We start from the raw sequence: 26,343 nt of genomic DNA on the forward strand, positions 1-26,343 counted from the left end.
ATTGTCTGAAATCATCAGAAATTTGCCCCGCTCACCCTAACTTCAAATTATTTACTGTATATATACAACCAAGATGTAATAGACCAGGGGTGTCAAACTGCTGGCCCAGAGACCAGATGCATCATGCCGAAACTGCGCCCACCCCATTGCCAGTAAAGGAAAAAAAGTCACGATATGTCATGTGACATTGAGAGTTTGAATAGATGATCTACTCTCTACTATTTTTTTACCAGCTTTTGCATGACTAAAAATTTTTTCTATTTTTCTTCTTTTAGTAAACATTCTATTAGGGGATATAAATACAACTACTTGTATTCTGTTTGTTTCACCATTTATGAACAATGATTTACTCCACTCCATTTTCTCAGTCCAGCTCAATTATCTAAGTCTTTGATACATTCATTTTCAGAACCACATTCCTTGCTGCATCACATAGTCTTAACATTTTCTATGACTCATTTGGGTTCTCTGTCAATAACACAGCCTCATCTATATAGAAAAATATACATCTTCACATCCTAACTAGCATACCTTTAACATTACCATAGATATTTCTTATACATTTATCTATAAACACCCAAGGTGACCTCACATATCCTTTACTTATTTCATCATTAATGTTCAACCATTCTTTAAGCATTCCATTTATTTTCACACAAACTACTCTTATTACAATCAATAACCAACCTTCAATTTTAATATGTTTAAGTTAAGAATTCTTCTGACACTCCACTTGCCCTGAACTAATAGGTAAATTCTGAAGCTATGGGGGGGAGGGTCTTTATTTAATTTTGGCTAGGGTATAATTTCCTCTTCTAGAGCAGGAAGTCTCACCTGTTGATTCACTGACTGTGATGCATTTTACATGGGTCTGCCCTTGAAGAGTATTTAGAACTACAGCTGATCCAGATTGCAACAGTTCCAAGTAATTATGAGAGCACCTTTAAGTACCCACATACTCTTTCTAGTCTGAAAACTTCAACGGCTACTAATTGGCTTCAAAGTATCATTCAGGGTCTGGTTGCTGTATTTAAAGTCCCTTATGCTTGGGTATCTGTGGGACCATCTTTTTTCCAGCATTATCTACCTACCCAATAAGATCTAGTACAGTGGTTCTCAACCTTTCTAATGCCGCGACCCCATAATACAGTTCCCCATGTTGTGGTGACCCCCAACCACTTATACATCACCGGGTGCCAGGGGCGTGGCCAAAGAAAAGGGGGAAAAAATGGCGGACAGCCTTGTTTGGCGACCCTCGTGAAATGGTCGTTCGACCCCAAATGGGGTCCCGACCCACAGGTTGAGAACCACTGATCTAGTATATCAGGCTATTTAGGTATCCCCTTGATCAACAACTGCCATCTTCACATGCACAGAAGCATGATTTATCAGTCAAAACTGAAATTAAAAAATAGTGTCCCCTCTGTCAGCCTTGGGTCACCAGATAGTCCAGACAAGTAGCACACCCAGAAGAATATCTATTTATTGTAAGAGTACATGAATAAATCTTGCAAGCCTGAAAGAACATTTGTCCCCCACCGCCTTTATAGCCCAAGAAAGTAGGGATTGCCATTCAGAGTTTTTTGCCACGCTCACATTCCTTCTTGGGGGGGGGAGTGCCTCTTATCCACCTGTTGCCCTGGCTGTGGCTTTTCCCTGCCTCCCAAAGTCATTCCCACATATTGTTACACACACACACACATACACACACACACACACACACACCATATTAAAATATCCTCTTCTTCCTGGCCTTTAGAAAATTAGTAAAAACATAGCTGTTTCATCACGCCATGTTTTAATCTCAATTACATCTTGGGAGCTGCATGCTGGCCAGAATAGGTTGTCTGTCTATCTGTCTGTCCGTCCATCCAAATTTAAAACCATCCATCTTCTCCCTCCCTCCTTTACCTACAAACCAGTTCTGGGGGAACTGCACTGGGTGCCATTATGTTTCTGGGTACAGTTCAGAGGGCTGGTTAAAGGTAGTCCTCGACTTATGCCCAAAATTTCAGTTGCTAAGTGAGGCAGTTAAGTAAGTTGCATCTCATTTTCCAACCATTTTTGCCATAGTTGTTAAGGGAAACATTGCAATTATTAAATGAATCTGATTTCCCCAGCCAGCTGTGAAGGTTACAAATTGTGATCACATGACTCCAGGACAGTGAAATAGTCATAAAAACAAGCCAGTTGCCAAGTGTCCAAATTTTGATCACGTGACCATGGGAATGCTGCAACAGTCATAAGTGTGAAAACTGATCATAAGCCACTTTTTTCAGTGCTGTCGTAACTTCGAACAATCACTAAAAAAGGATTGTCATTTGAGGATTACCTGTGTAACCTTTGGAAAGTCCTATATGGCTAGATCCTGGCTGTCTATCAGATAGCCCAGACTACTCAGAGCATTCTCACAAGATGTATACTGAGGAGATGAACTCAGAGGTATGCATTCTCTGCAGCAAGTCTCTTCTGTGGAATATTTTACCACCAGATATAATATTCACAACTTTGTTTTCCTTTTTTTGAAATAGCATTGGGGGAACTGTGGGATCTGTAAAAAATAAATTAGATTGAGATGAATTTAAAGCTAAATAAAATCAGGATGAATAAGGTCACTAGTACTATGAATTGCTACTATTAGGAATGTAATAGTACAACTTAATGGTTTGTGGTTGCATTAGGATTTACATTTTTTGGATTCTAATAAAATAATAGTTTTACTTGTGAGCCACTTAACAGTCAAATTATTAAAGTATGTTTTAATGTTATTATATTTATAATAATTTATAATAAAACAAATTATGTAATTAAAATCTATTTACTTTATCCTTTGCCATCTTTAAATCAAGAAATCTGTGTATTTATTTTTTGACAGATACATTATTAAATGAGTTATTAAAGAACTTAGCCTGCACAATTCCTGCCTTCGTAATTGTTTTTTCATTCTGTCTCAGACAATAAAATGTAACACATTTATTTAAATTCCATTTTTCAATACATCACTATTATTCCTATATAAATTTCTAAAAAATTATTTCCAGCACTCCCTTAGGTTTCATTCCAAATAATTTTATCTATTTTATTTTTTATTTTATTTACTGTATTGAGGGCCCCTTATTTATCCCACTTCATAGAAAGATCAATTGATCTCCAAAATATTTCCAGAATTTAATTATAAACTTTTAAAATGATTGCATTATTTAATCCCATCAGACCATTTATATAAAATGTAAAAGTATCAGTGATGTGCCTCCACATGCAACTAGGATAGGTGGATATACCATCTTCTTACTCAATCTCACCAGTAACTAATATTTAGCGATATACCAGCTCCAATATTATCTCCAATACACAGCCATCTAGTTATTAATAACCTTATCTCCACAACATTGTGCAATTATACCTTTGAAGCTTAATTAGCAGCTACTGTTGTAACTTATGGAAGCAAGTGCTACGTGAGTCTTACTCTTTATTTTCAACCAGTATCCTTGAATTTGAATAAGCTATCTATGGGTATATAGTACATAATTTACAAAACATGACAACTGTGTTCATATGAAAATAAATATTCCTATACTGCTACGAACTGTGTATACTCCTATAAATCACAACTAATAATTGTTTTCTAGCTTAAAACAAAACAATTGACATGGAGAATAGAGTGTTTATTTATATGAAAGGACTGTAATGCCAAGCAGAGGCATATTAATACAGGTACAAGTGATAAAAAAGTATACTGATTTTACTATAATAGTGTCTTTGCCTGGTGCTTCTATTTTCTTTATATTTTATGTATAAACATGGCATAAACTAACCCCCACAGTTGACCCATCTGTGAACAATGCAGTTGTAACATGCAATTCAGGATAACCTATTACTGCCATGAAAATACAACATGCATGGACTTATCTATAGTTGACGGTCTCATAGCAACTAGCACAAAAAAATCTTGCTTTTACAAATTGTATTGTTGGATTGGTAAAAGATCAACCTGAAAAACAAAACAATTTTTTCCCCAGAGGCAAAATTTCACAATCTTCAATGGTATTTATTTCCTGGATAGAACTGGCCACTATCTCTTTCTGTAGTAGTGTTTCTCAAGCTTGGCAATTTTAAGATGGGTGGACTTCAACTCCCAGAAACCCTCAGCCAGAATCCTCAGCCCATCTTCAAATTGCCAAGCTTGAAAAACACTGCTCTATAGTCATAATTGGTCTCACTTCTTTGTGATACAGAAATCCTCATTCTTTCCTAACGTAGAGCCCCCACTACAGCAAACATCATGATGTCTCAAAACAGTATTAGAGAGGATTGAGGCAAGCCCCTTAATGTTAAAAGCTCACATAAGCAAGCACTCAGTCCCTGTAATTCTAAAAAAGTAGTAGGCAAGAGTTAACCCTTTTCTTTGACAAAGGCCCCATCTCTTTCCAACCTGGGTGCCCTTCTCTGTGAAAAAACCTGAATCTTTAAACCTACATTGGGAGAATAAATAGGTGGGGGAATAAAAGTATTCAGTGCATGATGATACACAAAAGGGCTCGTAAACCATATGCAGAGTGCCACTCTGTTATTAATGAATATCTGCAACCTGCCCTTACAAAGCTGGGAAGAAGAAAAACAGTACCCTGCCTCTCAATACATCTCACTGTCAGATTTAATTATAAAATTATGTTAATTATAAAATTCACCACTTCTTGAATAATAGTGTATTTGAGAGGTCAGGGGAGATTCTTAAGAAACCACCCAGCACTTTCTTGGACAGAGATGTGTAGCAAATAGAACACAGGAAGAGGCCAACGTAAATAAAAGCAGCAAAGGGGTAGGGGAAGAGGGCCGGAAGCTCCTCAAGCCTACAGCCTCGCCTTGGAGCTCCCGAACGAAGGATTTTGGCGGTAGCAGCCGATCTATTTGCTACAAGCATTAGAGTCAGGAGAGCGGTGATCACCGGGAGGAGGAAGAGCCAAAGCTGGCCACATGGAAAGGGAGCAGGGGAGCAACGTTAACGCGGTTGCTGCGCGGAGTCCGGGCGCGGGAAAGCCAAGCAGAACAACAGGGAAAATAGCCCCCACCCTTCTCCTGGCTTCCTTTGGGCGAGGCCGAGCAAGAAAAAGCAGTAAGCGCCGGCTGTAAATCACCCTGTTTAGCTGGAGAACAAGCAAGCAAGCGAGTCAAAAATAGCAACGACCAGCGGCACTCTCCGCCGCAGCCTGAAGGAGGCGGGAATCAGCCGCTCTTTCCCGGCGGCGGCTGCAAGTACGTGAGCCTTGCCTGCCCCCTCCCCGGGGCGCTTGTACTTTACGCGTTCACAGCCAGGTCATCCGCGTCCCGAGCAGATCCCGGGCTCGCACGTCCGGCGCCTTACCTTTCCAAGCCCGGCCCCGCAAAAGGCGCTCAGGTTTACCGCGGTCTCCTCCGCCTCTGCAGCACCTGGAGACCGACATCCGTGCCGCGGCTGAGCCGTTGCCAGCCGCCCCTGGGCGCTACGCCGCAGCCTCGGTTGCCAACCGGGCGTGAAGAGGAAGGAGGACAGGGTGAAAGGCGACTAGCCCAAGCCCATAGAAGCCTGCGGGCGAAGGAAAGCCCGGTGGCTACGCTGACCTCTAAAGGGGAAGGCTCATCCGCGGTGGCTGCAGGAGCCTCCTGCCGAGGGCGCAAAGCCCCACAAGAGGGTCTCCCGCTCCTCGCCGCGGAGAAGGGGGGCGTGCCCACTCCAGCCGCTGGTGCAAGCGGGTTGGCGAGAAGCGGCCAAGGGGGCGGAGAAACAGGCGGAGAGAAGTGCTGCCATCCTCGCTGGCTTTTTCCGTCCCAAAACGACTCGGATGTCGCTAAGAGGAAGAGGGAGTCGCCGACGTTCTGGGTTAATTCCTCTTGTGCCTTCCTCGGTGGTCAGCCACCGGCATATTCATACGTGAATCCCGCCTCCCTCACCTTGCTACACACAAAATATGTTTCCGTCTGTCTCCGGCGTGTCGGTGTTGTTCAATACTTTAAAAGGGCCATTTCCAGGGTTTCCGCATTCCTTTCAGTCAAAGCAATCGAATGGGGCTTTTTTTTCTACATGAAGAAGCTTAGAAGTTACAACCCAATAGCGGAATAAGCATGTGGAGGTCAATTTCAATCCTTGTGAGAGGGATGCGCATGTGCGCACGCACACAGCCCGCTTTGGCCCGGCAGAGACTTGTGTCGGTTTATTATATATCTGCAAAGATTAGATCAGAATGTTCCAAACTGGAAATGCATGTAGTTCGATGATAAAGAACCTGCCTTGCATGCAGGAAGACCTCGATCGCAAAGTGATGCTTGAACAAACTGGGGGTGGAAAAACCTTATCTGAATTCTGCAGTCTCCAATCAGTGTGAACAATACTGAGGTAATGGACCAATAATCTGATCTGGTATAAGGAGATTTTTTCATGCTTCTAAAAGAAAACATCTAGCTATAACGAAAACAACAACACACTTGTCAGGACCACCGTTCTTAAAGGGGACACATCCCTGCAGGAGTGGGGAACCAGAGGTGTGGGTATATAAAACTCTTTACTATTATAAGAAACCATAAGATTTCCACTACTGTAGGGAGCCCATCTTTGCCCACTGAATCAGAGAGGTCTCACTGCAATAGTTTACAAAGTAGCAATCAAGACAAACTAGAAAAATGGGTTTTTACCTAATCATTAGCAAAGTAGTACAAGAACAGGTTGTTCTTTGGTGGTGGTCCAACTAGATGAAATGTGGAATAGAGCCATCCGTTTTTAAGTGCTTAAAAAATCCTTTTGAGCTAACGGGGGAAATGCATGTTGTTAAAATCAACACTTTTCCAAGAATGATATATATCTTTAAGGGTTTCTTATAGTAATACTTAATGAATTATTTTAAACTGAATAAGATTTTCATTGTAAACATGATTTTTATATGTTGAGAAGATAATCAAAATGTAACCCAAAATGTAACGATAAATCAGAATGAGACAATCCAACTCTTAAGACTGCTAGCAGATCATGTTTTAGTGTTCATGACAAAAAAAGCCATTTAGATCAGATTTCTGTAACCTGTTGATGACTGATGGAGGACATATGTTTCCATTTGCATATAGTCTGTTTGTGCACGTGTGTATGTGCGCACATACACACAAATGAATCTAGATGCCTGGCAATAACATTTCAGTTTTCTTGGCAAGATTTTCAGGTTTATTCTTGCCTTTTTTCTAGAGCTGAGAGTGTGTGACTGGCCACAAATCAGCCTGGTTTCTTTGTGCCTAGGATGGGACTAGAATTCAGTGTCTCTCAATTTTCAGACCACTGTGTGTGTGTGTGTGTGTGTTTGTTTTTCTCTGTGTTTCTCTGTTTCTGTGTGTGTGTGTGTGTGTGTATGAGAGAGAGAGAGAGAGAGAGAGAGAGAGAGAGAGAGAGAGAGAGAGAGAGAGAGAGAGAGAGACCCCTACCATCTTATCCTAAAGCCAGGTCTTTAAGACCCTCTGGAATGACGTGATAGGAGGCACCCAGATCTCAAGGGGAAAACTCATTCCAGAGGACAGTGGAATATCTGTTATTTTCAAAATGCAAGCACGGTCTGTGAATGTGATAAAAAAAAGTACATGTTCTAGATGTGTTAGAACTTCTTGTGAATTTCATATAATCCTGCATGCTATAATGGTGCTGTTTTTCATATCTATTAATGGCATGCATGTATTCTTAGAAAATAAAAATGACTGGAACTCTTTGTTTTGAAATGTGCCCACTTACTCTGAATAAAAGGCCATGGTTACTTGAGGGATGAAAGAGAATATTACAGGAATGGAAGTGAGAGTACCGTAACTTCAGAGGCAAAGCAGAGAATAAAAGTATACATTTGTCTGTTTATGCATTTTTGAGCTTCTCCGGTTTGCCTTTTACAAAATAAACATTTTGTAGCATTTGTGGGAGTCAAATACACGATTTATTATTTGGGCTTCAGCTTCCACATTTGGCTTGACAGGTTATTTTCAACCTCATCAATTTGTCTTCTGGCACCTGCATGTTTTATGTCTGGCCAAACCTCTTCCACCAGTATTTTTCCAAATATGCTCAAAACAATTATGGATGTTCCTGCAGAGCACATTCCAAAATCAGTGCCAAAACTGAAAGCTTCTAATTATTCTATTATTACAATTTGTACACTTTATCTTTTTTTTGTCTTTGATCCAATACTGGATCGTTCTTTCCCTATCAATATAAATATGTATAGCATTGAAACAAATGTATTAACAAGTCTGACAAGCGAAAAAGTCATCTTAATGTATTCTACAATTCTAAATTAAAGTCTAGGTACAATGGCAGAAATAGTGAAATAGTATTCTTCGCCAAATGCATGCCCCATTAAAGCTCCCACTTTTTGCTACAGTGACTGACATGTTCTTCCAAAACCTGACTGATCCAACCAGGCCCTACCTATTAGGACAATGAGGGTGGGGCAGAAGATTTGGAAAGCCAGCAGAACTTGCAGGAAAAGCTGACACAGTCCTAGGCAGGTGCAATGGAGATAAGGGACACATGGACATTATCATTAATGGCAGTATATTTCATACTTTGCTGTACTGCATTTCCAGCAGCTATTGCTGGGCTGATCTTTTCTCATTCCGAAACTAACTCAAATTCTTCTAAGTTTAAGAATTTAGTTTAAGTTTATTTTCTCTTTTTCCCAGTCTGGTATCTTCTAGAATATGTTCTGAGATCTCAACCCAAACAGGGTCAGTCTCTTATAATCCCCACCCAAAATCACTGAACACCTTGAGTAAAAGAGCAGCGTGGACTTAGAAGCTCCTTTGCCCTCTTGCAAAGTTCTACCTTATCCTCTTTCCTAGAGAGATGAAAAATAGGAACAAGGTTAGGCTTATATCAGAAATGCAAGAATCAAAAAGGTAATATCTAAACATAGGAATGAAAGCAATTATTGAATAATTGAGTGAGTTGAAATATTGTAAAAGCACAATTCAAAAAACTCAATTCCATTTTACACAAATTTCTCTAAATCTGGATCCAGCTCAAAATGGGATTGTGGGGACTTACCCACAACAAAAATTATTTAAAACAGTAGTGTTTAACTTCAGAACTCACCCCTTTTGTGATTCCTTGTCTGTTCTGTCTATTAAACAATTTATCTTGTTTTGCGATTTTTTTCAATACTTCTGCAGAAGTTCTTTCAGTATTTCTTTGAGTGATATAGATTTACAATTGAGCATAATAATAAATTTATGTATATGAGCCTATATGAGCCTATTTTAAGTCCTGTAAAAATACAAGTGAAAAAAATATTAAAAGATTCCTTGTACTCTCTGGCATTTTAAATTAATATTTGAAGTAACTCAATTACAATATGGAAAAAAATCAGAAAATATTTATTAGCATGTTAAAAGGTCAAGTTATAAATACAACATAGAAAGATCAAGTAGTGCTTCTTCTGGCAGGTAGCACTATTTTAGTCATCCCATTCATCTTCATACTCCAAGTCAGATTCAAACTCTTCATTACCTGCAAGAAAAGATCAAAGATACAAGTAGTTTTATTCACTTAAGCCATTATTTAAAATAATAGAAATTGTTGTTGTTGTTTTTTAAAAAAATAGAATACACTCTCATCTATACCTAGGCTTGAAGTTAAACTTCTCTGTATATAATTTTATCTTACAAATATAAAAAGATTAGTCTGCAAAGTAAGGAATAAAAGTTTTAAATGCCTAGATGAGCTGCAAAACATACAGGTAGGGAATTATTAGAAATGGCAATACAGTACTGCAGTCCCCAAGTGAAAATTCTGGCTATAACGTTTCACAGGGATATTTTCTCCTCAACTGACATTCAAAATTCAATACTTATTAAGTTACTGTTCTCTAGGATATGTCAATGTTTTACCCATCTTCTGCCCAGTTGTTGATATATCCCTACTCTTGTTTTTCATCTTTGCTTCTATCACTCCATTCCAATTCCAGTATTAATGGGATTAGTTAATCATTCTATGAAACAACTTTAAGAATTAGAGACAAAAAATTGACTATAAAAAAATGTTGTGACTCACCTTTTTAGGGAGTGATAAATGTATTTGCACAATGTATTAAGCCAGTTTGTTTTTAGACCTAGTGTCATTTAATCTGGACTTTGGGACTGATTGGCACAGTATCGTAATTACAGTCTGTAAAATTTTACTTTAAATATAGATTAGGAAGACTCAATCTGAGGTTTATCACTACCTAACTTTTTATCTTCAAAACAGAAAAGGGAACGGGAAACATCAGCTGGTTAACCTCTGCAACCCAGCAATACAGATCTAGCCTCAGTTTACTGTCTTGTCTACTTGCAAGATCAATGGGTAAATCAGTTTCTCAATATTAGTCACAAACATCTTTGATCCTTAAAATGGAAATATAAATGCAGTATACTAGGTTTTAATTTATTCCCCCAAAATGAAAAGTAGCCTAAATATTTAGCATAAGTCTCAAAGATTTCAAATTTACTTAAATATTAAAACTTAGACACTTGGAGTATTTATCAAACATACTTAAAAATAACATCAGAGGAATGAATTGTTCCATGTGACATTGAGGGGAAAACTTATTGTTTAGTTTGCAAACTTAAGAATTTCAAACGAGAATTCTTCATCAAGCAAGGGAAGGAGAGGTCAATTTTCTAAAGAGTTTTTATTAAATATTACAGAGACAAGGATAAAAAAATCTAATACAAACTAGGGAAATATGACAAGAAAAAGAAAAAATAGAGAATTTTTTTTAAAAAAAGAAAAAATATAAAGAAATTACTTCCCCCCTTCATCATGACAAATACAAATTTAGTAAATTATTCCTTTCTCTGATTACAACAAAAATCTTTTCTTCCCATATCTCATCTCTTATCTATAAATAAATTTTAAAGCATCAGTCTTAATCAGAAAAAATCCATTAAGCGTTACCAGAAATAACGTATATATTTTAACTTTAATCAAACAAGCCAACTTTGTATGCACCCTTTATTCTCCAAATAGTGCGCACACACTGACCTTCACCGTTCTCCAAATAATGCTTCAAATAGCGTGCCTATTCTTGTGAGACCTGAGAAAGACCTCAAAAGCTTTCCTCAGTCAACACCTGGCCATGTCTCTGATGCTGTAACTAGTTCTTCCACTTCCCCTTAGCAATAATATCAATTTGATTTCTATAGCCATGTTTAGAGGCATTGGTTGTTTGAAGACAGCATTAGCTATGAAGAAATAATGGGAGCGTCACCTACTTCATGTTGGTTTCCTAAGCCGTACAATCAATCTCATTTGCTTCCTTAATATTTCCAAATTCCAGTCTTCCGTTCAGAGTCTTCCATTTCCCATCAGTTCCAAATTGAACTTGATCATAAGTCCATCTCAATTCACTGATAACTAAGATGCCAATTTGTAATCTTTTTTTTTAGCTGAGCTTTCCCATGTTCATTCTTTCTACATTCTTTGTTTCCACTAATTTTGTCTTTGCAGCTTTGGGTGTTTTTTTCCTGCATGAACAACATCGGCAACTAGATATCCCGAAGACTTTAATCTAGCTATGTCATAATATTATTAGCACTTTCAAAAATTCTTAGTTGTCAGTACATGTTTACCATTGCCTTATGCAATACAGTATGAATAGGTGCCTTTGCCATTGTCACTAAAGTGATTGTCTGCCTCCAACATCTTCTTGTGTTTCTGCTGCCCAGTATACCGGTAGGTAAGTGCCTGCTTCTTTAGCTGGACAGGGGCATGACCTTCACACCTTGATTGACGCTGCTAGGAATATATTTTCTTGGCATGTATTCCCAGCATTTTTCACTCATACCTCTCAGGAAATCTCCCCCCACCTCCACAAGTACAGATAGTCCTCGGCTTATGACCACAATTGAGCCCAAAATTTCTGTTGTTAAGTGAGATAGTGAAGTGAGTTTTGCCCCATTTTATGACCTTTCTTGTTAAGTGAATCACTGCAATTGATAAATTAGTAACCAGTTGTTAAGTGAATCTGGCTTCCCCATTGATTTTGCTTGTCAGAAGGTTGTAAAGGGTGATCACATGACTCTGGGACACGGCAAGGGTCATATATGCGAGTCAGTTGCCAAGCATCTGAATTTTGATCACGTGACCTTGGGGATGCTGCAAAGGTCATAACTGAAAAACGGTCATAAGTCACATTGTTCAGTGCCATTGTAACTTTGAACAATCACTAAACAAACTGTTGTAAGTCAAGGACTACCTGTACAGCAAAACATGCTGGGCAGAGGAGAGAGAGGGTAGACATACCCTAAGCTAAAAGTATGTCTTGTAGACAGGAAAGCTTTAGGCTGCACAGTAAAAGGGGAAAAATCTAGTTACAAGACAATTTAGATCATCCTGTCCTATCCTATCATGATGGGATGGGATTGGATGGAATGGAATGATCTAAATTGCCTTGTAACTAGATTTTTACAGTCTATTCTTCATGGATCTATACTTTACACCAGAAGAGGGAGCTCTTTGTACGTGTTATTCAAATATTTCAATAATTTTAGATGTTGGATGTTGGTGTACAGAGAAATTAAGATTTTCATAGTGAATCTATTCAGATTTACTCAACTCTATTTTATACTTTGGAGTTTATCCCATTTTTCTCTGTGTTATTGTATTTTACATTTTCATTCAACTTATTGGATTATTTTGAAAGGCTATTCACTTTTAGCTGGTATCTTAAAATGGTGCCCCAAAGAACTATCTACTATGTTAAAATTGAATTGCTTAAATATGGTAGGTACATTGTTAAATATTTAAGTGTTTCTGTGTTAAAGTGCAATATTTGATTAATTTAAATAGTATTTGGTTAGTATTTGGTTCTTAATATTATGTTATCCTTTTCCCAAACTTGTTCCATGAAAAAGCATTTAAGAATAAATCTGTTTCTTATTTTTAAAACATAAATAAGAGTTACAATAAAGCTGAGTGAAGACCAGCAAGAGTTAAGAGATTATGGTCTTTCTACATTATATCAAAAACTATAATCTATGTAAAACTGAATTGCATATTTTACAACATAAAAGTAATTTGAAATTTAAAAATACAATAAAGTTAATTAAACAAAAATAACAAATGGCTTTCTCTAAAGTTTGGGGATATAGTAATAGAGGTTTTAGTAGATGATCCTCCAGATATACTCTGAACACAGAGAGATATGAGATTTTTAACAATTTGCTTCCAAGAAAGAAAAATTAAATACAGGTTGGCTGCTTCATTTTTTCTGAAGGTCTTTATGAATAATGACTTTGTACTTTCAACAGAGAACACTAAGAGTCTTTGTAATAGAACAGATCAAAAATGATTCAGAACAAACAGAAGATCAAACATTTGATTAGGAAAAGGTCTTTGAATAAATTGAATAAATTGAATTGGTAAGTGACATCATGGATCAAATTAAAATATTCACAGGAAATATTCTCATTTAAAAATAATTTCTTTCTGAAATTTAAAAAAGGAGAAAGCATATATTATATATCTTAAAGAGGTGCATGCTGTAAAAGATAATGTAAATATGTACATATCAATGTCAATGTATGTGTTTGTGGGTGTGGGTGTATATGTACGTATGTATGTATGTTCTATTTTTCTTCTTTCCACCAGAAGCCTATAAAAAGGTTATAAAATTGTGAAAAACAGATTCAAGATGAAGTGGGGAAATTATTATGCTTGCAAACTGAACAAGGGAAAACAACTGTTCAATGTATAATCAGTACAATATATTTATTCGCTTTTTGTTATTTCAATCATTTATTGAAATTGTAAAAGGGAATGTTTTTCCCTCAATCTGAGAAATCTGGTTCATGATAAAGAAATATAGGCAAATTGCCAAAATATAGTTCATTAAATATAATTACTGTTCCATGCGTGGGAACATACACTGTTTAGAATTGGAATGTACCTATTTTTCTCTTAATAAATTTTACACAGGAATACACATGTATTAGATGTCTAATTCATTATCATTCTAAACTAACAGAAGTGGAGGTTGCAGCAACTGCTTTTGCAGACCAAATGAATAAAACTAGAGCCATGCAAATCAAAATGATATATTGTTGAACAAATTAAAGTACACTGTAATTAGAATCAGGACACAAACAGAATCAATTCTGGATATACAGCCAAAATTAGGACAGCCTGCAACCAATGAGATCTCATGGAAATAAGTAAGGCTTATAAAGTCATTTAATTAAGCTGAAGTGTTTTGAGAAAAAGCAATGAATTTTGAAAATAATTTTTCTGTTATGCTGCCGTGCAAAAGAGTCTTATTCATGGTTTGTTGGTTCACACTGAAGTTTACTATGGAAAGAGAATTCAACCTCTCATCAATCATGTTTATGGCTCAGTGTTGTAGCTACCCATCCAATGTTATTAAATACATTGTAATTAAAGCAGATACTAACTTAGCATAATACATAATTTCAGCCACTGCCAGGCAATGGTGCCATGGAGGTTTTGTAGCCCCTAAAGATCCAGGAATTGAATCTGGGCCTTCTGCCCTAACTACTACTCTAAAAAATCCAAAACAGTGAATATTAAGTTGGTCAAAATGTATGTGTCAACGCTACTAACATTGGATGTTCCCACTCTGACAACTGATGAAAATGCAGCCATTTTCTCTTTTTATTTAACATGCTTTTTCTGATATTTAGAAATTAGGTACAGTAAGGGGGGTTGGGATGAGAACTTAGCTCAGCTAGCCATAATAACAACTCTGCTTTGTGGGAACTCAAGGATAACGTTTTGGCAGCTAAGGAGCTTAGGCTAATTGGAGAATGTGATTTATGACAGCTTATTGGGGGTGGGAATTGCACTTTGAAGCACCTGAAACCAACATCCTGACCATGGCTGCTGCCTCAGTGGATGGGGCGCAAGCAAGCGCACTGGTGGAAAGGGAATCTTCTCAGACCTTACAGCTGGGGGCAAGACCCAAGACGCGAAAGCTGATCTGGTCATTGGAGTGGACCCTGCCCAGTGGAGATTCCAAGCACCTTGAGGCAACCCTGCCAACAGCAAGTACTTCAAAAGGGGCCAAAGCCGACTTGCAAGAAAGAACCCCTTGAGAATCGCACTCCTCGGACCGTTGGAGAATCAAGAAATTGGCAACTACTGAGGATTCCGGAGAGTGGAAGTACCTGTCCACAGTCCGTACCAAATCGGTAGAGAAGTTAGTGGAGAGATTTGAGGGGCTACAGTGAGTAGTGGGGACCAACCCTCTCACTCTTTGCACACAAGTGATCCATGCCCAAAAGGAGCCCCAGCCCCACCTATGGAGCGCAAGCAGCTTTCCCGTCCTCGAAGCTGCCAACTCTGACCTGTAAGGCGGGACAGTCCCAGCCACTGCTTTGACCACGGCAGTCCGAGATGTTGTCATTTCTCCAGAACTACAGAGCACCGCTCACAACACAAGAGCCCAAGCCACTACTGGCGCAGCCGAAGTCCGGATCACCACAGGTACCATGAGAGCCCTGACCCTCATTGCTATCAGTCACACAGCCCTGTGCATCCATAGCCCTCAAAGTGGAGAAACAAATTCATAAAATAAAACAAGACAGCAGACCTGCTTTAGAATATGTACGAGAATTTTGTAAGGTAGCAGGTCGAAAGGTAGCCTGAACAATCCCTAGTTCACCACTTTAAGGAAGGACTAAATGATCACCTTTCCCAGGCCTGTGTCTATTGAGCTGTCCCTAACCTATTGCAGGAGTGGTATCAAGCAGCAGTAAGATTGGATGTCAAGCTTGCTCGTTATAAGAAGCCACCACTGCAAGAAGCCGGACCGAAACTAGAGCAGACCAGGTGTCCACCTCCCCGAAGAACCCCAGCCATCACAGCCGCAGAATCCCCCAAGTCACCTGCCAGTCCGCCAATCAAGCGTTTCTGATGTGGGCAATAGGGACATTGAGCGCCAAGCTGCCCGGTCCATATCCCCAACAGCAGAGCAGATTGGGACCACCGGTGAAGAAGAAATCAGCCCAGCAGCCAATGAAAGAAAAGTCAAATTGGATCACGCAAGAACCTGTTGCCCAAGTCACATCACCAACATAGGAGAGCACTAAGACCCAAGCTGGACATACTACCGCTGTACCTTCCTACGACAGTGATGACGAAGGAGAGAATGACCCGATGGTGAGTTGACCCATTCCACCTTTTTCTCTTGCTGCCAAACTCATAGTCCCCAAGACGGGTGTACAAGTGGATTTAAGAGTGTTAGTGGACTCAGGATGTTCCCGATGCATTATCAGTTTGCCACTTGCCATTAAAATGGGTATACGGGCAAGACTGCTTTCCATGTCTGTGAGATTTGAACAAGCAGATGGCTCCTTAATGGGAGAAACTTTAGTCACACAACTGACAGAGCCTATACACTTAGAAATAGGTGATCTTTGGGAGTTCATCTGTTTCATGAACTGAGGTGATGATTTTAGGTCTAGCCTCGTTAGACAAATGGAAACCTTTTATTTGGTGGAAAAAGGGGATGAGGACTGTGAGATTGCCCATAGGGGCCAAACCCTCTCTTGATTCAGCTGATGTTACTGGAGGGTCTAGGCCATCCACCAAGATAGCTACTATATCCCAGCCGGGCAAGCCACTTATCCCCAGCGAATACCGGGATCTAGCAGAGGTATTTAGTGAAAAAGATCTAGCAGAGGTATTTAGTGGAAAAGATCTAGCAGAGGTATTTAGTAATGTCCTACCACCCCATTGACCCAATGATTACGCCATAGAACTATTACCGGGCACTAAACTCCCAAAGCCAAGAATGTATGACCCCCCTTGAAATGGATGAGCTGCAGCAATATGTGAACAAAAAAGATTCATTGAGCCAGCCAAATCTCAGGTGGGGGCCCCAGTGTTATTTAAAGAGAAAAAAGACTGGTCGCTTCGTCTCTGCATAGATTATAAAGGGTTAAACGTTGTGAGCATAGAGAACAAATACCCCTCCCCCTCCTGAAGGACCTGCTAATCCACCTAGCAAAGGGGAGCATCTTCACTAAATTGGACCTAAGAGAGGCATATTACCGAGTGAGAATAAGAAAAGGAGATGAATGGAAAACTACTTTCAATTGTCCCATGGGGAGCTATCAATTCAAATTATGCCATTTGAACTACAGGGGGCTCCAACTGTCTTCATGCAGCTGATCAACCAGGTGCTACATGATCACTTGTACAAGGGGGCTCTGGTGTTTCTTGGTGATATCCTAATATACAGCACGAATATGGCTGACCATGTGAGACTAGTGCGAGAAGTGCTAAAGAAATTATTGAATGCTAAACTATATGTCAAACTATCAAAGTGTGAATTCCATCAGACCCAACTGGATTATCTAGGCTACAGAATTTCCAGCGAGAGCATTGAAATGGATCCTGGTAAAGTGAAAGCCGTGATTGAATGGCAACCCCTAAAGCATCCTTCCAAGTTTGTACCAATAACTAATGATGAGGAAATCCCATTAATCTTACAGGCCACAGACATTTCTCATTGGCTAATGAAGTCCCAGTATTAAAAGGAAACATGCAGCCAGTCCAGAAAATATATTGAATAATTTTGGGGGTCCAATGAACTTTCCTCCTGTTACCATGTCTGGGCTTATTTAAAAGAATTAGAATGCATGGCAGCTTTCATTACTTTTTGCTGGGGGGGGGGGTAGAGCAAGTTAAGTCTTTATCTACCTGAAGCAGGTATTGCTGTGTGCCTCTTCTGAATTATATCCTTAAGTGCAGCTACTATTCCTTCATCTTTGGACGGTTGATTTTGAGCCACCTGTTTCTCAGAGACAAAAAATAAAATATTGAGACATTTTTTTAGGAGTTCAAACCTATAGTGGAAGTAATTATTAATAGAGCTAGCCAGCCAATCCATTACTTACAGGAGGGAGAGGGGAATTTCCTAGGCCAGTATTAAGCACCTACCTCTCCCCTTCTTGTTCATCTCTTCAGTACTGATCTGTTTATCATTGAGATATGCATCCCATCTTATTCTCAATATATAGTACTTAAGCCACTACAACTCTTTACTACATATCTTTTTGCTTATATAGTATATTCCAGCCCAGGGGCGTCAAACTCAATTTCACTGAGGGCCGCATCAGCATTATGGTTGCCCTCAAAGGACCAGCTGCTGTCCCCTTCTCTCCCTCAGGCTTTGCCCCACAGAAGCCTCTCCTCTCTATCACCTTCTCTCTGCCCTCACACTTCCTTCCCGCCAAAACCCCTCCTTTTATATATTCTCTCCTCCCCCATGCGTTCATCACTGCCCGGCTGCCCTTTTCATGCAGCGCTCATCAGCTGGAGCTATGTGCGCTGATTCTGGGGTCCCCACCAAGCCCCGGAAACCCCGCAGCTCCATCTGACTCTTTCCCCGAAGACTGTGTGTGGCTGCCGGCCACACCCAAGGCCACCAGATCTGGCCTGCAGGCCTCGAGTTTGATATGTCTGTTCGAGCTTGTAACATTGTTACTCAGTTCCGTTATCCTCAACTATCTGAAAGATTCCTGCGGTACTTTCAACATCCAACATTCCTTGTCAAATTTAATTCCAAAATTACTTTTGGGACTAATCCTAAAATAATAAAAAAGAGGATACTTGCTGGTTTTAATAGTGTTCCTTTTTTGAACTGACAAATTTGAGTTTCTTGACTGCCCGGAGTTAGGTGATAGTCACTGTGTGCCCTTTTCAGATGCTCTTCCTTCAAGCTTTGAATCAAGTTTTGGTGGGATGTCTTTTTGGAAGGAGACATGCAGGATAATTGAGCTATGACTACGGAAGGAAGGTCTTCATTACAGTCTAATCCATGTGATTCTGAAGTGGAGAAAAGCACAGCGAGGGTGTTACTGCATGTATCGTACATTCATGGTATTTGGCAATGTAATCCTTTCTGTGACCGAAAATGGAATCGAGCTCATCTGGCTGATGTATTTAATGGTTTAATTTCTGTTTGATTTGTTAGCTAGTCAACTACAACCCAGTCTACTTCAATCCACATTTTCAGTAAACTAGGTTCACAAACCCCAAGTACAGGTAGTTCTCGAACTGAGCCCCAAATTCCAGTTTTTTTTAAAGTGAGACATTTATTAACTGAGTTGTACCCCATTTTATGACCTTTCTTGCCACTGTTGCCAAGTGAAACACTGCAGTTGATAAGTTAGAAACCCGATTGTTAAGCTTCCCCATTGACTTTGCTTGTCAGAAAGTCACCAAAGGTGATCACATGACCTTGAGACACAGCAACGAACATAGGCATGAAGCAGTTGCCAAGCATATGAATTTTGATCACATGATCATGGGGATGCTGCCAAGGTCCTAACTGAAAAAGAATCATAAGTCACTTGGTGCTGTTGTAATTCTGAACAGTCACTAAACAAACTGTTGTAAATCAAGGACAGCCTGTAAACCAACATTTTGACATAAACAGCAGTTCTGATTCTTTCCTGAGAGAGGAATACAGTATTAATAAATGGAATTATTCAACGTGTATTTTATATTCAGGATCTTACATTTATGGGTTACAGGCCTTAAATAGTTACATAACCGCTGGACAAATTTAAAGGATATTACAGATTAAGTTATAAACGTGAACTGGAACCTGCAATATTTGTGCAGTAACATACGCGTATTTGCAGAAAACAGCTGGTAGCCATACATCATTGTCTGAGTATACCTCTTGTCTCTTTTAAAACGGTTTGGATTCCCTCTTGATTCCCAATTGTTTCAACAGTTTTCTTTGAAGTTCTCTTGTCCTTCAGATGATCTTGTGTTATCCCACCTTGAGTAAGTATCATCTTTAATTCAGGCCCTATATTGATCTGCAAGATAAACCCATAATAATCTTGTAACAACTTATATCAGAAGAATGGTAATGGGCCTCTTTGCTTCCAGTTCACCAAACTCATTAGGATTTATATGGAAAAATCAAATAATACATATACTGCACCCAAAACAATGTTGCGGGATAAAGTATAACTGTTTCATTGTGGCTTAGCAGACTATGAGAGATCAAACTGTTGGGAGTTCTTTTAAGCTTTCCCTTGCTAAATTATAATTCTTATTGTTTGGGGGGAAGTTGTAAACACTGCCACAGCAAACATGGAGATTTACTGGAAAAGAAGTAAAGAATAAAGATGTAAATAAGTAAGAAAAACAAGTTTTTAACAATTGCAGGACCATTTGCTTCAAGCTTACAGGAAACCATTGTAAAATCTCATTGCTCACCATGAATCATTTAGACCACAGCTTTCTGACAAATACCGGTAAGTGAAAGTGTAAATTTAACAAACTGAAAACCAGTTTTTGCTTTAAGAGTAAGACTTTCAAATGAAATACAAATGAGAAAGATATTATCCTAAAGGAGTAGTTATAGACCTTAGCAACTACTTACAACAGAATCCTCTTGGGGGCTCCATCCAATGTGACACAGATGTCTAAAATATATTAATTTTTTAATCAGTATCAGTGAAAATGTACAAGTTCCCGACATATGCATTAGCTCCCATAATACAAGCTATGATTTCTAAATTTACTTTCCATCCCCAGCACAAATGGAGGCATGTTCTAAGAAGCAACTGTTCCAAACAAGATAGCAAAGATAAAATGCTTACAATATATACACACAAATTTATTCTTACTTGAAATTACTTGGAGATCCAATGTAAGCTTTGGTCAGTCTTTTTCTTTTTAGTTTTCCTCTCTTTGTTCTCTCAAGCATTTTTTGAATAATATAAAATGAGAAAGGTGAGCCCTTGCATTTTGGAGATCTTGAATGAAGCACAGGCAGTGGACTAGCTACTTTTGATATAGAAGCTAAAAGACAGAACAGATGCAACTGATACATCCTACATTATTGAATGCCAGACAATTTCAAACATTAGTTGTTGAAAAAAAAGTTGTTCAATCTTATATATATGTAGTTTCTATTTGCAAACTTGTTTGGGAAAGCAAGCTAGCTCAAACCTTTTTTTCACAAGGGTTTTAATCAGTAAATTCAATACATTTTAGTATAACATATAATGTTTAAAGCTAGTTTTTCAAATTATATTGTTCATTTTGCATACTCCCCAGAGATGTAATGTAAATCAAATGAATAATTTTTAAATTGAACTTGATATAATAACAGATCATGAAGTATTGCTAAAACACTTTGATTAAATCTCTCCATCCTACCTCACAGGTTGTTATCAGGAAAAACAACGCTAAGGAATGTAATATATATTATTTACATTCTCTTAGAGAAAACTAAAATCTCATTTATTACAGTAATTGCCCCATTTTGCAAATATAGGACATTTTGGCTAAGCAAAAACACAGAAAAATAGAAAACACCCCTATTAAAATCTCTCACTCCTTAACTTTCTCTGCTGAGGGGAGGGGGGGAAGCCTCTTTTTAAAACACCCAATTTACCAAATGTTATTCCTTCTCCATATAATGCCATTTTCTCACAAGGTTACACTCTTTTTGGCAGTCTTTAACAGTAACACTCCTTAGCAGAGCAATTAATGAGTGAACTTAAATAATAAGGGAAATGTAAGTACAGCTGTGAATAAACTCAACATAGGAGTTGATGCTTGTTCAGCTTTCTTCAATTTCACAGCATAATTTCAACTAATTGATTTCCAGGCTGAGGACTTGAATCCTAAAGGAGACTGAAGATAAATGAAATTCTAATAGGCAAACTCTGCAGTGAATTATATAGTTTCCCACAAGATGAAAACTCCAGTTGTTGTTTTTAGTTGTTTTTCTCTTGAGTTACTACGGTTGCTAATCAACTTAACTTGTAATGTGGAGAACTACAGTTCCAATAGTCTTGGAAGGTGATGTATTGGCAGTTGTACTGTATTTACCTGAATTGGCTTTATTTGTAATGGACCAGAAATATGCTTAAATTCCAAGCCTATTTTGGGGCTGATGCATAGAGCCAGTTTGGTCTAGTGTAGTGGTTAAGGTACCAGGCTAGAAATTAGGAGGCTGTGAGTTCTAGTCCTGCCTTAGCCTTGAAAGCTGGCTGGGTGTCCTTGGCCTAGTCACTCTCTCTCAGCCCAACTCACCTCACAGAGTTGTTGTTTTGGGGAAAATAGGAGGAAGGACCAACCATCCTTCAAACGTTATAAAGCTCTTTGGGAAAGGGAGTGGGCTAGTAACATATTTTCTCACTCTAAAACTATAAGAGAGAGAAATCAGAAATGCTTATGTTGGTATACATACTCCAAATTGGGATGCTGGTGAAGATTTGTTGGTCTCCAACTGTCATCTGTCAGTTTACTTTTCCAGACTCCATGTAGTCTATATGGAAACACCATTTTATCCCCGTTGCTTTATTACATTATATTTAATCCGATTTCCTGATCAACACATGGAAAAACAATTCAGGGCTGATTCAGATAATGAGACAGATTTCTATGCCTTATTGCTCGTGCAAGTGAGAAGCATAATGAAAGAGAAACCAACTCATATAATACTCCTGTCCCCCTATATTTCTTGCAGCTCATTTAGGAAGAAATTAATTTGATTACTTTTTTAAGTAGCCAGAATTAAAGCTAAAAGTATAAATGCTTAATTACACATTACAACACTCTGGAGAGTGGCCTGCTTATAAACAGTAACTAATCAATGTATCAGGGTCAGAAACAGGGTCATGGTTTCCTCAATGCATCACATCTAAGAAGACAAACCAGAAATGTCATTTAGTTTTCCTCTCTATCCATCCCACCAGCCCAAAGGTGCTAGATGTTTTGTATCAAGAGCACTACAGTTTTCAAATAGCTCTTTTCTCCCATTGCCTTATATTGGTTTGATTTAGCATTCTCTGAATGGTGCTTCTCAATCTTAGCAATTTTAAGATGGGTACACTTAATTCCCAGAAATCCCCAGAGAACAGAAGGCTCCGAAGCACTGCTCTGAAAGATGTAGGGTTGCTATTACTTGTAAATGAGATACAGTGCCCTCTAGTGGTGGTTTGTGTGCAATGTAATCTAAAATTATTTTCGAACGCTGTTTTTCAAACTTGGCAACTTTAAGATATATGGATTTCAGCTCCCAGAATTTCCCAGCCAAGAGGCTGGGAGTTGAAAATTTAAAGTTGCCAAGTTTGAAAAATGCTAGTTTAGAATTTTTCAGGTTTCTGTATGCCCCAAATGTAGCATTTGAATTACACTTCCTGCTAATGCCACTAAATAATTTTGTTCCAGAAAAGAGGGAAGTATTAGGTAGAAATTTTTATAACTTCAGATGTACAGCTAACATTTTTCTTTCATAGTCATTACATGTACTTCTAGGGATCAGTGTCCCAAAGATGCTTTTTCAGGAGGCAACTGGACTTTCTTGTTTTTCTTTGAAGACATTTCACTTCTTATCCAAGAAGCTTCTTCACCTCTGACTTGATGGTGGGGAATGGAAGGATTTATATTCCTGGCAGACAGCTGGTCATTTGCATTCTTTTGGAGAGTCCTTGAGGCCATCTGGAGGTTTGTGTCTTCAGTAGTGCAAATGGGTGTGGGGCCTTCTTGGGATTGCTGAAAGGACTGTGTTGTGGAGCTGTGCTTTCTGCAGGATGTTTTCTGCCCTGTGTCCCTTCACTGTTGAACACAGGCACAGGCTGTTGGGGATGAGTCTGTGTTGTCTGCCTCTCAACTTTGAGGAATCAGAGAAGAAGCTACAGACTACGTGCACCCCTTCGGTTTCATTGTATATATGCCTGCTATAAATAAAGGACATGAAGGACATTTTAGGAATATGGACAAGATATTTCGGAATTCTCCCTCATCCATTGAGGGGGAAAAGAATCTTAGAAATAAACCATTGGCTAAAGGGTTGTTGTCGCCAAGAAACTTTGGTTTCCTGGATCATGGACTGCATTTCCTAAGCGAAAGACTCTTGGCAAGAGATGGGCTGCACCTCACGAAAACAGGGGGAAATGTACTCAGAAAAAGACTGGCCTAACTCATCAGGAGGGCTTTAAACTAAAATCAGAGGGGAAGGGTGACTAATCTCTAGAACAGCGGTTCTCAACCTATGGGTCGCGACCCCATTTGAGGTCGAACGACCATTTTACAGGGGTCACCAAACAACGCGATCTGCCATTTTTCCCCCTCGGGGCGGCGCCGCGCATGCGCACCGCGCATGGGGGCGGCGCCGCGCATGCGCGCCGCGTCTGTGTGACGGGGGTCGCCGTCACACAAGGTTAACGGCTGCTCTAGAATCTCTAGAACCCAAAACCAATCACAAATCCCAAGAAAACAAATCAAACAATGAGGTAGGGCAGTGATGAGAAAAAAGAAAAACTCAAACAACAATCAGGAGATGCAGGAAACATACCCATGGACAGGCATAAAAGTCTTAAATGCTTATATACAAATGCTCAAAGCTTGGGGAACAAACAGGGCGAACTAGAAGCAATAGTACACGAGGAGGAGTATGACATAGTTGGCATTACGGAAACTTGGTGGGATGAAACCCATGAATGGAATGGACTGATAGATGGATACAAATTGTTCAAAAGAAACAGAATTACAAAAAGAGGAGGTGGTGTTGCACTATATGTAAGAGAACACTACATATCTACGGAAATGCACATGATCAAAAATAAAATCTCTCCAGAATCTCTCCAAAATCTCTCTCTCTTTATATGTATATAAAGAGAAAAAAAGTGGCATTGCGATAGGTGTATATTATAGGCCACCCAACCAATCAAAAGAAATAGATGAACTCTTTGCCAACCAGTTAACAAATGTATGTAGGAAGCATGCCACAGTAGTAATGGGAGACTTCAACTATCCAGATATCAACTGGGAGACAAACTCTGCAGTGAGCGGGAGATTAAACAGATTCCTAACCAGCCTAGCCAACACCTTTCTCACCCAAAAAGGTGGGAACTAGACGTAAAGCTATACTGGATTTAATTCTTACTAATAGAGAAGAAGTGATAGAGGGAATTGAAATTGCCAGAACCTTGGATGAAAATGACCATGTCATATTGAAATTTAACATAATGCAGACATTAGCAATAGAAAACAATCCAACCAGAAATATGACAGAATGACAAAAGAGCTTGAAATTAAATAGAATATATGGTTTTAGGTTTTTCACTAAGCTCTATCCTCTAGGTCAGGGGTCAGCAACCTAAAACGATGAAAGAGCCACTTGGACCCGTTTCCCTCAAAAAAAAAAAAAAAAAACTGGGAGCTGCAAAAGGAGCTGCAATGCCTGGTCCTGGACTGACAGGGGAGGGGGTGGGGGGTATCCAGGACCTAAAAAGTCCTCCAGGACAGGCTCGGGGCCAGCCCTCTTTCCCCGGCCACAGGAGAAGGGGAAGCGCAGGATCTCCACCTGGGTGGACAGGTGAGCAAAACCCCGAAAGCAGGAGGGAACCATCCGGACCTTCGGTTTTCCCGGCTTGCCAACAAGGCTTGTAAACTCGGCTCCTGCCAGGGAAGCAGCACCTTTTGAGCAATTGCATGCTTCGGGGAAGGAGCACTGTGGCCTGCAAGCAGGCAGGCAGGCAAGCAGATGCTGGGCAGCACGAACTAAGCGGCAAGCAAAACCCCGAAACCTTTTGCGTTCGTTTGCAAAGAAGCAGTGAAAACTGGTCCAGCTGGTCGTCGGGGTGCGGAACTGGGCTGCGGATGCCAGGCCTTGCTCACCGGCAATGCTGGAGCCTCCCACACCAACCAGTAGGTCTTCCGTGCCGCTCCGCTGGGACCACCGGCTTTTGGCTGCATGGCTGCCTCCCTCCAGAGCTGTCTTCCCCCCCCCCCGGGCCATGCGCCACTAACATCTTCTCTTTGCAAAGGAACACAAAAGGTTTCAGGGTTTCGCTTACCTGCCCGCCTGATGGAAACCAGAGTTGGTGGCTCTAATGTCCTACTATCATTGGCTGCAATCCTATCCACCTGTTTTGGCCAACCGATTGCAAGATGCTGGACAGCACGAACTAAGCGGCGGCAGGAGGGACACAGGGCCTTGGCTTGTTGCTTATCAAGACCATGCTCAGTTCATGCTGCCAGCATCTTGTTCCACCGATGCTCAGGCCCCTTTTTTGCCGCTGGAAACATGCCTCATTAGCTGGCACCGCATGAGGTGGTTCCATGGCAATGCTGACAGTCCTGTCCGTGCGCCACCGGTGTCTCCGGTCCCAAACCGCAAGCCGCAGGAAATATCCATGCCCAAGCTGTCCGCTGCAAGGACACCCTGGCCACGGCAGCGCCACCAAACCGCTTTCTATGCCGCTGGCATCCCCGGGTTGGAGCAGTGAAAGCCAATCCAGCTGATCGTCGGGATGCAGAACCGGGCCACGGATGCCAAGCCTTACTCGCTTCCCACGCCGACA

The 26,343-nt window shown here is 39.9% G+C and overlaps 1 protein-coding gene across 1 annotated transcript in view; it reads right to left on the reverse strand.

The window, feature by feature from the left end:
* Positions 1-7,295, reverse strand: part of PFKFB4 (6-phosphofructo-2-kinase/fructose-2,6-biphosphatase 4) — an 84,669-nt gene extending 77,374 nt beyond the window's left edge. Inside the window, exon 1 of the mRNA XM_039348207.1 lies at positions 5,363-7,295. Coding sequence (XP_039204141.1) covers positions 5,363-5,441 — 79 coding nt within the window. The 5' untranslated portion in view covers positions 5,442-7,295. The remainder of the gene's footprint in view (positions 1-5,362) is intronic.
* Between the last annotated feature and the right edge of the window lie 19,048 nt (positions 7,296-26,343).

The sequence above is a fragment of the Crotalus tigris genome, unplaced genomic scaffold, assembly GCF_016545835.1.
Source record: "Crotalus tigris isolate CLP2741 ecotype Arizona unplaced genomic scaffold, ASM1654583v1 scf7180000018125.1543573, whole genome shotgun sequence".
Lineage (NCBI taxonomy): Eukaryota > Metazoa > Chordata > Lepidosauria > Squamata > Viperidae > Crotalus > Crotalus tigris.